The sequence below is a fragment of the Anabrus simplex genome, chromosome 5, assembly GCF_040414725.1.
Source record: "Anabrus simplex isolate iqAnaSimp1 chromosome 5, ASM4041472v1, whole genome shotgun sequence".
Classification (NCBI taxonomy): Eukaryota; Metazoa; Arthropoda; class Insecta; order Orthoptera; family Tettigoniidae; genus Anabrus; species Anabrus simplex.
Window position 1 is genome coordinate 189,654,450 of NC_090269.1, and position 15,239 is coordinate 189,669,688.

Here is a 15,239-nt window from a genome sequence, read left to right on the forward strand (position 1 = left end):
ATATATGAAATTACTGGGAATATCATCTACACATGTAGCCTTTGATTTAATTGAATACAAAGCCTTTTTAACCTGATTTTCTGTGACACTGTGAAATGTGAACGGTGGATTGGCTGGTGGGGAGGGTAGTGAGTCGGTGCAGTTAATTGGGGTAGGTTGAATATTTATTCCTCAAGTGCAATGTCAGGAATTGTTTGTCTCTGTTGATGTTTTCCTATTCACAGAGCTCTAAGTTGGTCCCATGCGTGCTTAGAATTTAAGTTGTTAGCTAAATTCTGGAAATACAGTATGTATATTTTTTATTTCTGATTAACTGCTTTGTGTGATTTCTTAAGATGCAGTAAGATTCAAAGTCTGTGTCATCTAGAGTTTGTTTATAATGTTGAAATAACGAATCACGGTGGGCCATCATTCTCTTGGTTTCATCATCTAGCCATGGACAAGAAGGGCGAGAAACCTTTACAGTATTTGACGTGTGTGTGTGTTTGTGTATTTCTTTGCCACATTATTTGTATAAAATGTCACTTCTTTATAGCTTATCACATGGCCATTATTATAATAAAATTGCCGTATTTATTCTAAACCATAATATTGCATCTTTACTCAAATTGTTTATTCTTGCATTCATTTCACTTGTACTCGGAATATATGAAATGCTGCAGTTATGTTGGGATGGGAGTAACAGAGGTTGGCGTGGGGGGGGGGGGGGGGAGGGGGTGTTGTCGTCCAAGGAGTCCAGACACCCCAGTAGTTTTAACTAATGTGCTTTTATTAAGCATTTTGTAAATAATAATTGCCTGAATGATCAGTGTTGAGGCCTTCGGTTCAAAGGGTCCCAGGTTCGATTCCCGGTTGGGTCGGGGATTTTAATCGGGTCTGATTAATTCTTCTGGCTCGGGGACTGGGTGTTTGTCCGTACACTTTCCTCTTCATATTCAGACAACATACTACACTACCAACCACCAAAGAAACACACAGCATTGATTACATCCTTCTATATAGGGTTGGCGTCGGGAAGGGCATCCGGCCGTAAAACAGGGCCAAATCCATATGTGTAACACAGTTCGCACCCGCGACCCCACATTTGTGGGAAAAGCAGAGGAAGAAGATAACTATTAGCTTCCGGAATCTGCACTAATCCACCCACCTCTCTTACTTGGATCCAAGGACATTCATTTCCTTTTCAGGTATTCTATTCCACCCAAACTCTGGAAGTTTGGACACCTATCAAAATAAAATTCTGGATGAAGGACTACCTTAATGTCTCTCCCCCAAACAGAAATCCTGGCTACGCTACTGGTTAGGTGAGTGAGGGAATGGAACTGCTGCAGCTTCCCACTGCCACGGGCAAGCTTAACTTGTACAGAGAGCATTGCCAGTATTTGGCACTATTGACAGTACAGTTCACCATAGGATATCTGGATGGAGGTTGAGGGATAGGTTCTGACAGCAGTCAGTGGACATTAACAATATTGTTGTCAGTCTTCTGTTCCCAAGAAAATAGATTCATTCCTGCAGGATAAAATTTAGACACCATAGCATCTCTAAAAATCTGTTGCAATTGAAGGGATGTTACTTAACGAGTTGGATGTATGCCATGGATCTATAGTTGTAAGCTTCTGATGGATTCAATACCAATCATCACAGTCCTAAAGATGGCTTTCCATTGTTTCTCATTTTTTAACACCAGATAAATGCTGGTGTTGCATCCTAATAAAGACCATGGCCGCTACCTTGTGTATTGACATTGCATCATTTTTTGTATAACATCTATGTATTCAAGTTATCAGTATTCCAGGCATGTTATCAGAGATTGCTAACTTTTCACCATACTCCTTACACTCGTTCCATGACGAATAGAAATGACTAGTGTGATGATTCCCTCTAAATCACGTGTTAACAGGCACGGCAGGAATGTTCACTTATTCAAACTACATCTAACCTTAGTCTATCCATCTCCCTTTTTCAGATTCTCTAACCTACCACAAGGAGTTCTAACATTCCACGCACCGACTCGCAGAATGTCGGTATCCATCTTCCTGATGATTGCCCGCTCTCGTGTAGCAAGAGATCCAAATGGGAGACTAGTTTACCTCCAGAATATTTTACCCGGGATGAAGCCATCATCAGTACATCATTCATACAGAGAGAACTGCATGTCCTCGGGAGTTAGTTACGGCTGTAGTTTACCGAGCTCGATAGCTGCAGTCGCTTAAGTGCGGCCAGTATCCAGTATTTGGGAGGTACTAGGTTCAAACCCCACTGTCAGCAGCCCTAAAAATTTTCTGTGGTTTCCCATTTTCACACCAGGCAAATGTTGGGGTTGTACCTTAATTAAGGCCACGGCTGCTTCCTTCCCACTCCTAGCCCTTCCCTGTCCCATCGTCGACATAAGACCTATCTGTGTCGGTGCTACGTAAAGCCACTAGCAGAAAAAAAAGCTGTAGTTTCCTGTTGCTTTCAGCCTTATAGCAGTATCAACTCGGCTAAGACATGTTGAGTATTATTACAAGGCCATATCAGTCAATCACCTCTAGACTGCTGCCCTTGCATTTTCCGAAAGGCCGCTACCCCCCCTTTCAATGAACCGTTTGTTAGTCTGATGTCTCAGCAGATACCAATCTGACACGGTTGCACCTGCGGCTCGGCTATCTGCTTCATTGAGACACGCAAGCCTCCCCACCGTGGCAAGGTCACATGGTTCGCAGGGGAGGGGTGGTATTTGGAGGTGCTCAAATAAGTCACTCTCGTGTTAGTAGATTTCCTGGCATGTAAAAGAACTAATGCGGAACAAAATTCCGGAACCTCAACATCCGCAAAAACCATACAAATTTAGTTTGTGGGACTAAAACTATTATTATTGTAATTAATAATATTATTATTATTATTTCAAAGTATTGTAGTTTTATTTTGCGATTACATATGTACATTACATACATTATCATTGTTCCGGGGTTATCTGTGGAACGCAGAGAGATGAAAGAAGGTGCGGGCTTGAATGGGTCTAACTACAATATCAAGAATTGAATTAAAACTTTAAAAGGTTATATTTCTTTTAGAATATCAAACTTAACAAATGTCTTCACTGAGTGAACATAACATGACAGGTACAGTTAGCAATCTTGAAACAAGACTTAGAAAATCCCAGATTAGTGAATTTTTTACAGCTTTGGTGCTTCAAGCCCTTAGTTTACATATTCAGAGAGACCGGATCCAGTTTACAAAACTTACAAAAGCACAATGGTTAGACAGGGACGGAAATATCCCGATTTAAGAGCACTTGCTCCAGAAGTTACAGTATTTAGCCTTCGAGAGGCACCCCTCACTATTACAAAACTTTGAAAAGAGCTTACATGCTCTCGATTTCTTACAACCTACTCAAAGCAACATTACATCAAAATCTTACACTCTCTGGCCTCACAAGGCACGATTTACAAATGGAAATAGTTTTACACAGGGGTATCTAGCACCCAACCTACTGGGCCTTTGCGGAATAAGAACAGTTTAAATGACTGGCCCAAACACAAACAGCATGGAGGCGTACACTTGTGCTCCTAGATAATGAAATATTAAAAACCTAACAGGGCTCTGGGCCCGATGAAACAGGGGCCAGTCCCAAGCTACTCAGGTGACTCGCATGGAAATAAATTTAATACATTACAGGAAAGAAAACAGTCACGAAATCGTAGTCACAAAAAACCAAGATCAGGGGGAGCTCGAGAGGGTAACTTACTCTCTATCCCCGATTTACAGTTGACTTTATGAAATTTTACATAAGTCGAAAGAAAATTTACATTTTAGAATAGTTTGTTACATAGTTAAAATTTTGGACCTTTTCCTCGGATAAATTTGCGGAGACAGCAAGAAAGATAGAATTTACATGGCCATTACCTGATAGATGTTCTGCCGGCCGAAGAAACAAGCGCCCCGCCTCCTGCCTTAACACACACACTCAGAAAGACGATGATCAAAAGAAATAAGGAAACTTAAAAAGCCGCAATTTATATACCCTCAGGGAAGGTTCGAGAGGATTCTGGACTAATCTGGACACACCGTCTCATTTTTATTGGCTGAACCCAAAAGTTACACACAAAACCGGACAAGAAGCCTGCGATAGGCTGAAAATAACTTACAGAAAATTTTCATTGGCCAGATTCAAAACTGGCGGAATGAGACAGAAGTGTTGCAAACCTAGAATATTAAAATAAAATAAAAAAAATGAAAGTTGAAAAAACCTATAAACACAATTTCTTTCAATAACAACTTCCTTTATCTTGCACCAGAGTGCATGACTATAGTTTTTTGGTAGTGACATCTGTGGAAAAACGTCCAGACTTCTTGATGTACAGCAAAAACAAAACCAAGATAAATCCAATCAGTTTAGGAAACTTCAGAATAACACAGTTACTTAATATTTCAGTAGTGACATCTTCCGATTAACGTCTCAACTTTATGTAGTAGCAATTTCACATTTTGGTCGATAGAGGAGTTCATTGAGGCGCTTAATTTGAAAGTGCGGAGTTGAGGTGTACCTCCCGGTACAGTCATTATAGACTGTTATGCCTTTCAGCATTCACTCTGCAAGACTGTGAATTTACTAAACATCGCCACAATCCTCTATATGCAACTAGTGCTGTGGCCTCATTTAGTTCTATACCTCCTATCTTTAAATCGTTAGAAACTGAGGCAAACCGTCGTCTAGGTCCACCTCTACTTCTCTTACCCTCCATAACAGTCCATTGGGCCGATTACCTTCAATATTAGGTCCCTTAAAACAACAAGCATCATCATCAACAGAGTCCATTATTCTCCTAGGTAACCTATCCACCTCCATTCGCCTCGCATTACCCCACCACCGAAGTCCGTGACTTATGTGAAGGTACTAGTGTACAGCTGAAGATGACTGTGTAAAAAGTCGAGCCATGAGTGTTGGTAGGTGTGCTAGGTACCAGTTGACGAGCCCAACCCAGCACATGGGGGCGAGACGCTGGCAATCAGGAATGAGTTAACTGGAAAATTTATGATGTCGAATTACGGACCATATTGTACTACCCACATCATTCGCTCATTTACATGCCTAACAGAAACTATGTTGCTTGCAGTGGTATTCCTGATAAAGAGCCCTACCCCATACTCTGCCCTTCCCTTTCTAACACCCGTCAAGTACACTTTATAATCTTCTATCTCTTCCTCGTTATGTACCCTTACCCGAATATCAATTACTCCTAGCACATCCAGATGCATCCTCTTAGCTGACTCAGCCAGTTCTACTTTCTTTCTTCAATAAGCCCCATTAATATTGATAGCTCCCCATAGAATTCCATTTCATTCGCCGTTTCCAAGGAGTCCCTCACCTGTCAAATGAGAGTGGGACTCCATTACTCCCATAGGTCCGAGGCTTGCTTAAAATGTTCCGATTCGGTAAATTCATGAAGCAGGATGCTACCGTACTTTCACAGTCCAAGTGAGGATCTCTCCTCTAATGGGTTATTGACCACTGGAGGATTGTATCGTCCTAGCCGCCTGAGCACAAAGGGGGCCATGACTCAGAATATGTCCGAGATGCCCACTCCCATTCCATAGCAACTATTATCCCGACTCTCAGGACCACTTACTAGGCCACTCAGCCATTGCCCATGGTTCACAAACTAGGATGTGGCTACAGTAACCCACACCATGAACCATTTGCAATTACAAATATTTAAAAATAAGTTTCAAACATCAAAGTGCAATTTGTTTCATTATCTAATGGCTGATTCCAGGGAATTTCCACCCAAGTAGGAAAAAGGAAAGTTTAAAATAAAACTCAACAATTTGTTTTTATTATAGATAAAACATGACATTTTATTAATTTTATGATATGTATTAATTTATTGATGTCTTTTGGTTTTTAATTGTGTGCTTAATTGAACCTTTGTGTAGAGGCTAAATTCATTTGATATCTCTCAATAGTTTTATGAATTCCTGTTTATTATGTTGGAAAGTTATGAATAAAATTATAGTAGATGTTAATTCTAACGCTCTTTCTCTTTGCAGTAAAGTACTTATTTAGGTTATTAACAGTTTATATAAGGTGTAATAAAGCGGCAAATTTATTGCTGCAGGCCGTGTAAAGACATGACGAAAAAGGTATAAAAGTTTCTGTAGACAAAAAGTGCGTGGCTAAATTTAAATAAAACTTAGTATGCAAAGCCAATACTGCACACCCTTTCAGGCTGCTATATCATTCGTTTAAAATTTCAAATGAATTTGTACGAAGCGGATAGTAAAATAGTAAATTTTCATCCAGGGGAAATATTTCCGTTCAGTTCTGTGGAAAGGGTGTGGATATTTTGCTCCCTACATATGTTGTATATAAAGCAGAGTGCTTACATGAACTTGGAAGATATGGAAGTCCATCTGTCTGTCACTCTCTGGTGGTTGATGTACCATGGTTTGGTTTGAAACAATCCTTATTCTGAGGGCATAGAGAACCAATGGGAAAAAGGTATTTTTGGTGAGAAGTTTTCCAGTAATGTATCACTGAAAGTGTTGACTTTTTTGTTAGCAATATGACATTGATGTCATTTTCCTACTCCCAAATTCAATCCACCTACAGCCAGTAGATGTTGCCTATGTTGGGCCGATGAAAAAAAAACATGGCAGAGGACTTTTGTCGGAATGGACAGGTGGAAAAAATTGCCCATCATTCAAATGACATTAAGCAAAAACCCTAGGTCGGTATTCATTGCTGCAGGGATTTGACGAACTAAACGTTGTCAAAATTGCCTTGAGGTACACTGTAGGACGCTGATTATCCAAACCAATTAGGATCAGATATAGCTCAGATATTTGACTGTTTAGATTGCCGAATATCATCCAGTGCACAGAATTTAAGTACCAGAGAAAATTTTGCCATGCTGATTGAATTATTTATTATGAATTTTACAATTTGTTTACTTTTTTTCAGGGACCTATGCCTCCCTGGTATAGGTATAACCAGTTGATCATATAATAAACACTCACAACAGCTTTAAAAAAGAAACACTATATTATGGAAAATACAATATCACACATTACAGTCTGTCAGCCATCCTTTCTCTTTTTTTCCCCCTCAAAGATCACCATAACAGCCAAACACTCAGAGTATGACATTCTCCCACCTTTCGATACCAATCAAAACCCAATCTTTACAGGCGGAGGCGAGGAGGTATTTTAACTCTTCTTCCACTTTGGTATCCAGTAGTGCTCCCACAGTATGGCAAGTAGAATCTGAACACCAGCATGAGAAGCTCTCAAATGATATTCTCTGATTATCACCTCAGAGGGTGATCTGATGGCGATAAAACAGGTGTACGGAAATCGTATTCATCTTTTCTGTTGGTGATTTTTGTCTTAACCTTGACGAGGCCCAGCTGGTCTCTGAAAAGGCACAATCTTTTTTGGTTGTCCCTTTCAGTAAATTTCTCTTCTTGAACAATTTTCAGCTGTTATCTCTCCGCCATTGAAATTTCAAAACAACCCAATTCAGAAGCAACATTCTGCTCTATGTCCTTTCTCGCATTGTTGATGAACTGCAGCATCCAGGCCACCATTCTGCCAAATCTTGAATACTGAAAAAAGAATCTCAAATATCACTGCTTTTCCTGGGAGACAAGCTTAGTAGTGGTAACAAGGCCTTTTCTTCTTTCTTCATCCACCTCCTCTTCATTAATTTCTACAATGTGGGTTGGCCAACTGTTCTCTTCCAACTTAACCAAGCGGGTCCCTCCCACTAACGAGAAGAAATCAGCTGCGAAGTATAGCAACCCCTCGAAGGTAGGTCTGCTGGGTTGTCTGTGCTGCCTGGTAGATGAAACTAACGCTTAGGATTAGATAATCTAATTTCTTTCACTCTGTTAGTGACAAAGACTCCCCAAGCTTCCTCTCTTCTTATCCAACATAGCACAGAAGAGGAGTCACTCCAATAGTACTCCGGGATGTCCATCAGATTCAAACTTTCACAGAAAAAGCGAGACGTGAGCCTGTAGTTGAGGCTAATAACTCCAGCCTTGGTATCGTTATTTTCTTTAGGGGGGCTACCCTTGATTTTGCTGCGACCAGTTGCACTTCAAACTCTTTTCCATTGAAAGATCTTAAGAAAATAACGGCTGCGTAAGCCTTCTGACTGGAATCACAAAATACATGCATACTACATGATGATTTGTCCTCACAACCAGAAAATCTTCTAGGCACTTGAATTTCAGCAACAGAGGACATCTCATTCAACCACTTATTGAATTTGATTTGGTTGTCTTCACTTAACTATCCCAACTTACTTTCTCTCTCCAACTTTCCTGTAGTAAAACCTTAGGTACAATGGAAACCGGACAAGTAAAACCAATTGGGTCAAAAATACTTTGAGTCATTGACGAAACTGTCCTCCTTGTGAGAACGCCAGAGTCATTCAACTTCACCATTTTACATGACAAAACATCAGCTACGGGGTCCCACAACAAACCCAAAACAGGTGTCACTTTAGTTACTTCATCCTCCAGAGTCCACCTGGTGTACTCCCACCTTCTTAGGTCAAATTTTCCTTGCAACACTAGCTCCTTCAACTCATCCACAAACAGTTTTAAGTTCTTCTGTGCTCACGGAAGTAACGCAGTTGTCCACATACAGAGATGTTCTCAATTTAACTGCGGTTTCACGGAAGCATGAATTGGTTTTTAAATGAAGATCTAGTACAGCTCCAAGTAGAAATGGGCTCCAGTTAACTCCAAAAACAACCCGCTTGTGGCAGTATAGTTTAAGAGTTCCCTCAGCAAAACTCTCCCACCACAGGAATTTCAAAAAGTTTCGATCCCTTTTAGAGACTGCGATTTGAAGAAAGGCCTTCTTTATGTCTGATATCATGCCAATCCTGTTTAAACAGAACCGGTTCAAAATAGATTGAATTACTTCTAATAGATTAGGTCCCTTCTCCTGACAGTAGTTGAGTGAAAGTCCGTCCAATGGTGCCAGTTCCTTTCCTAACCTTTCCAATTTATCAAAGATTGCAACGTGTCTTTATGAATGCCATCTTGTATTTCTTGACTTAAATTTTGCAAGAGCAAATTGTACGTTTTCGTAAAAGTCGCTCTTGATATATTAACAATTTGTTGGTTATTTTGATCCACCTTTTCAATACAAATTACAGTTTGTGTTGTTAAGTTGTAATGTTACAACACTAATTTACCGGGACATGTTTCGCTTTTATTCATAAGCATCATCAGCCTATACAATTGTCTCAAGTTGTCTCAAGGTTTGTCATATTTGGATTGTTGTTACAAATTTCATTACATTGAATGTAAATCTAATTTCAGTGATAACAATATTTTAAACACAAGAATAATATACACATTAAAAATTATGACAATATGATTTGCAATGTTAAAATGGAGTAACTCTTAATTCTAAAACACATTGACGTCCAAAACACAGTTTTTACAATTTGAAAATTTGGTTAAAAATTGTTTGCAATGTTAAAATAAAATTGATTCAACTATAATTTTGGTATTAAAATTTGAGTCATAAATATAAATATTGGATGTTAATATATAGGAGCTATAGTTTCTGAAGTGCGTTGGTTTCTAGAATACAGAAACATTTCAGTATTGAGAATTTTAGTTAAGAATTATGCTCTCTAAATAATGTTATTTAAAAAGACTGTAATTTTGCATTATGCGTGATTAGTCTTGATGATAATCTAGAATTGAAGTCTTGGGTTCGTTGGAAAATGGCTTTTAGATTTGATGAAGCTTGCTGCTGCAGTTTGGCAATTTGATCAGAGGAAATATTGACATATTTAATTCTTGTTTGTAGCGGTCAGACTCTCCGTTGGAAGTTGATTGTTTTGATGTAAGTTATGGTTAAAAGGAGGCTTCAATCCAAATTTTGAGTATCTGATTATGTTTCTTTCAATTTATAGAATGGAAGAAGCATCTGGAACAAATGGAAATGAACTTAAGTAATATTGTGTGTGTGTGTTGTGCTTGTAATGTGAGTGTTGATGTTGCATTATCACTTACCCCTTTGTCTGCTGCTACAGAATCTTGTGGACCTTATTGCGTTACTGTGACTATTGTCTGTTGTGGCTCTACTCCTTGTGTTGTACGTATGAGAGAGCTGTTGTGAAGGGCGGGTAGGGGGTTGAGGGGAAGAGATGTTGGGCGGGGCGTTTGCTATTGACGTGCTATGTGGTAGGGTATTCTTATCTGTTGTCGAGGTGGGGGTAGAGGACGATCCTGCAGGTGGGGCGTTAAGCTTTGGCGTGTTATGTGGAGGGGGACTTTTTTGCGTTGTCGAAATGGTTTCAGTTGTGAGTGTATTTAGATTGAACATTTTAACGAATTTGCTTTTATCTGATTTGAGATTTCGTAATAATGTTTGCAACTGTTCTATTAACGGACTTTTTATTTCTATCGCGTCATTCAAGTTTTTACCTTTATTGAAGTATTGATCCAAATAAATATATATGTTTTCGAATTCTGTCATTAACTTCCCCTTTTCGATTCTTTTGATTATTGTAAGGTCTTTGTCTATTGAGGTGTAATGATGGCCGGTTTCTTTCATATGATTAGTCATTGCGGAGTATTTATTGTGTTTTAAGGCGTTAAAGTGTTCCATGTATCTGGTTAGGAAACTGCGTCCAGTGCGGCTCTTACCGGCCTCCGAGCTTTTGTTAACTTCTCCATTTCAATACAATCTACAAGTTGTATGAATTCATACGTATCCTGGCAGGGTTGCCACAATTTGTCAAGGACCTCTGCCTACCCGGTATAGGTATAACCAGTTGATCATACAATAAACACTCACAACTGCTTTAAAAACGAAACATTATATTATGGAAAATACAATATCACACATTACAGTCTGTCACATTTTACAAGTGAACAGGTGGACTTATAATATTGTAATAATACTTGAGACATTACAGTCTGTCAGCCATCCTTTCTCTTTTTTTTTTTCCCAATATCACCATAACAATAGCCAAATACTCAGAGTAAACGTGACACCTGTATTTTGTGAAATGACTGGGTTTTTTTTTTTTTGCTGTTTTTGTTGTCAACTCTTTATGATGACATTTAATGAAGGATGTCATGTCCCATATTTGCATACAACATGGAGAGATGACTTGTTTATAAGATACAGCCCAAAAAAATTGACACTACGCTTCAGAGTCAAATGGTCAGTTTAAAGTGTGAAACTGTATGTAGTCTACCTGCTCTAAGAGGTTGAGACAGAAACTTGAACTTTCTGCAAACAGTGGACGTTCAGATGGAGAGATGTTCAGCTGTTTTTATGAAAGGTTTTTGCTCAGGCTGAAAGCTAATTAGTGTGGTCTGATTGTTTAGAACATGAGGGTTTGGCACTCAGAATTTCCAAGAAGATATAAACAGTCTTTCATGTGGTTATACAATTGTAATCCTATAGCTATTATACTATACTTGCCAGCTGGCATATTTCTCAAACTGTTGCACAGTAACAGGGAGAAAACTTAATGTACTTTGCATTTAAAAATCTTGAAGAAAACAGAAAATGTGGGTTCAGATATTTGAAATTTGGATGATTGACATTCTGCTGTATAACTCAGTTTCTCAAATCCTACTAGATCATGAGAAAGAAATGAGATATTCTGATGAGTCTCTGTAGCAAATTAGGGGAAAAGAAACAATGTTCCTCCTAGTAGAAGTGTAGGACTGGAGGATACAAGCATGCCAGAGGAATTTTTTGATGGGACTGAGACAGTAGCAGGCTGCATGGAGTTAGAAATGTTAGTAATGAAGGGAAGGAAGCCAAATTCTGAGAACAGTTCTTTAGCTGCAGAAAATGGTCAGAAGAAATCAAATGAAGGGGAGATGTTTCTTGGCGAGATCCTCAGTCGTCTCTTCCACAAGTGAATCAGATGTGATTTGCTTGCAGGAAAGGAAGAAAACTGGAGCTGTCCAGACTCGTCAGACACCCTAGTAGACTATGCAGTCAATTATATTGTAGTGATTATTAGTAAACCATCCATAGCAAACAAGCGAAGGATATGTAGAGTGAAAGAATCTGAATATTTGTGGGGGGGAATAGAATTCATTTCATTGTAGTGTAGTTGCTGTAAATGGAGGGGTTTTTTTTTTTGATTGTATGAATCATACACTATCCCATTTCCAATCTTATTGTACATTGCATCTTCACCAGCAAGACACTTCTGTTTTCATTACCACTATCGTCATCACTGTTTACACTATTGTCATTATTTTCACGGCACCTTTTTGCCAAAAATTCTCCATTGCATTTATCACTGTCAAATTCATTACCGCTATCAAATGCTTTAATATCACTATCCCCTGGTTCATGTAAATATCCTACAGTTTGTTCAGACGTAAAATTAAATCACATACTCGAACCTGCCATGCTTTCACTTGAAACGAGCAGTTGCCTACGTGAAACCAAGACTTTTTCATCCCCAAGTTACAGTTCTAGGCCGAAAAATAAATGAGCATACAAGGGGAAAGAACCAAGTCTCAAGGTTTCATGTGTCACGTAGTACAAAGAAAGAAATGCCAAGATGCCAGAGCTAGACTCTTTTTTTAACAAGTGATGCGCTCAGTGTGACAGTCATGTGCATCTGCCGATAGACAACACTACCGTGCAAATGACACTCATGTTCTCCCAGCTTGAGAGGTGGAGTTTCATTAGAATACTCATATCTCAGAAGCTGCTATGTTTGGAGATGTAATATTTGGCTCTTAAACTCTTTGATAAATGCTTATTTGAGTATTTTTTAGAATTCAAACCTTTATTTTGTAATTGTTTGTTAGTTGGGTTAGATTTAAAAACACCACATTAATGGATGTAACTTCAGTGTATTTTATATAATTATAAACAGATGTCACTAAAATAGTTTTGCAAGGCCCTCATTCCATACGTATTTTGTTTAAGCTGTTCCTGCATTTAGCTGTTTTCCTCATTTGTTGTTTTCTTATACATGAGAGATTCCCATCAGTTTTTTCATAGTGAGCATTTTGATAACAGCCAAGGAGTGGACTTTATAAAAATTTGTCATCCAAAAACTGATAGAACTATTGATCTGATAGTAAATAAACAACTTAGTTGAGTGAAAGTCTTGCATATATTATTATGTTAATTTCCACCTCAAATTTTATATCCATATAACATGTCTCTTGTCATCCTTGCTATGTATCTGTTATGTCATCAGAAGAATAATTCTTGTTGGGGCTGAAAACTGTAATCATAGTGATTAGTTTCTTACTAACACATGGAGGAGGAAATGTCCACAAGGATTTCTCATAGCATATACAAATTTGTTCATATTCTTAACGTTCCTCCTTTCCAGGCATTCTGGTATGTGGCGAACAAGGGTGCATATGATGGACCTGTCTTTGGAAGCTCGGACCAGTGGAATGGTCTGGGAGTATTCTTCGATTCGTTTGATAATGATAATAAGCACAATAACCCATATATCATGGCTGTCCTTAATGATGGGACTCGTGTGTTTGACCACCAAAAGTAAGTTTTCTCTCTTACACCGTTACTTAATTAATTTATTTTACATTGTTCCTATTAGTGATAAGAGTTTGGTTACCAAATCAGTTTTTTGCATAGTAGTTTGACTAATCAAGTTTTGATCTGCTGCAGATGGTTACCACTTAAAGATAGGTTTTCTGTGTACTGGTGTTCGTTACAGCGGAATTCTACTGTATTTTTGTACCCTCCTGCTATTTTGTGTTGACCAGTCTTCATATTCTGTGCATTGTTTATACTCTAATAGAATTACCAACGTCAGTTTCCCATATCTCTTATTAGAATGTCTTGCAGACTATCATCAACTGTAATAAGTCCATTTTTCATTAACAGATGTATAGTAATCGCCACGTAACGAAATACCCCAGAAAGTAAATATCGCCGCCCGATGCTCTTCTTTTCTCTTTTTTGTAATGCCTGATCACTGCTGCCAACCTGCCTGGTTACATATTAAAATCACCAGACATAACCAAACAAACTAACCTCAATGTAAACACCGATAATAAATGTTTCCCTACCCTAGTAAATGATAAAAGTTAAGATGAAATAAATCAAGATATTCATAATTAAGTCGGTTTCCACGCTCAATGAGAAATTTAGGAAATAAACACCCTTTCTCACTCAAATTAATGTTACATATATCTGTCTTTATTTTGATATGCAGTAGGCGTACTATAACCATATTCTTGAAAATAGGGGCGTGTTAAACGATGCAATTTGTTTAATAAGTCTTTGCAGTGTGATTTTCGAAAGTCCAATGACTTCCCTTTCTTTTGCGCGAACATTTCCTTCTCTCTTCAATACCGGTAACCCGTAGCCTAAGGAGAGAGATTGGGCATATTTTCAGCCTGCAGGCTGGTTATATCTTCACGGTTATCAGGAAACATATAGGAATACTAATGTGCCAAGCTACGTGAACGGAAATTAGGTCAGCTTCAAGCTCACTGCAGAATTGAATATTAGTTCTACTATCTACCTCTATCGTTTTCACATACACCGAGGTGCCAGTATTTCGTCCCGCAAGAGTTCTTTATGTACCAGTAGATCTAGACATGAGGCTGGAGTATTTGAGCACTTTCAAATACCGCCGAACTCGAATCCGCCAACCTGAGCTAGTCATACATTCTCTCCTTCACTCGCTTAAAATAATGTTAAACATTTCCTGCCTTTATTCTGATTCTGATGTATGCATTACTATAACTGCATTCTTAAAGAAAGGGGGGAGGGAATATAGATTGAATAATTCATTGCGATTTCTGCAAGTTCAAGGACTTACCACATAAGACATATGTCCTTCCTTTTAATAATAATGCTAACAGCTTTACATCCCACTAAGAACTTTTACGGTTTTCGGCATTTGGCATTTTAAACATATTTTCAGCTTACAAGTTGGTGTATCTCAAGCTTTCAACATTACGGAAACCAATGTACAGGAGCACTATGAGTCAAACAACATTACCAGATTTTTACATATATATTGGCTTAAATCACATGAAGACAGGTTGTGATGCAAGAATTGGATAGGAAAGAGGGCTAGGATTTAAGATGTAAATAAGCGTACAGACACAGCACTAGCCTGAAATGAAAATGACGGGCAAAAAAAAACTTCAGACCTGCCAACTGTGGGGTTCGAATACATCACCATCTCCTGAAACCAAGCTAACAGCAATGTGATCAAACTGCACAGCCAGTTCACTCAGTTT

At 38.5% G+C, this 15,239-nt stretch overlaps 1 protein-coding gene across 1 annotated transcript in view; it reads left to right on the top strand.

The window, feature by feature from the left end:
* Window positions 1-15,239, top strand: part of ergic53 (protein ERGIC-53) — a 202,836-nt gene that overhangs the window by 12,513 nt on the left and 175,084 nt on the right. Inside the window, exon 4 of the mRNA XM_067147234.2 lies at window positions 13,349-13,521. Within this exon, the coding sequence (XP_067003335.1) occupies window positions 13,349-13,521 (173 nt within the window). The remainder of the gene's footprint in view (window positions 1-13,348; window positions 13,522-15,239) is intronic.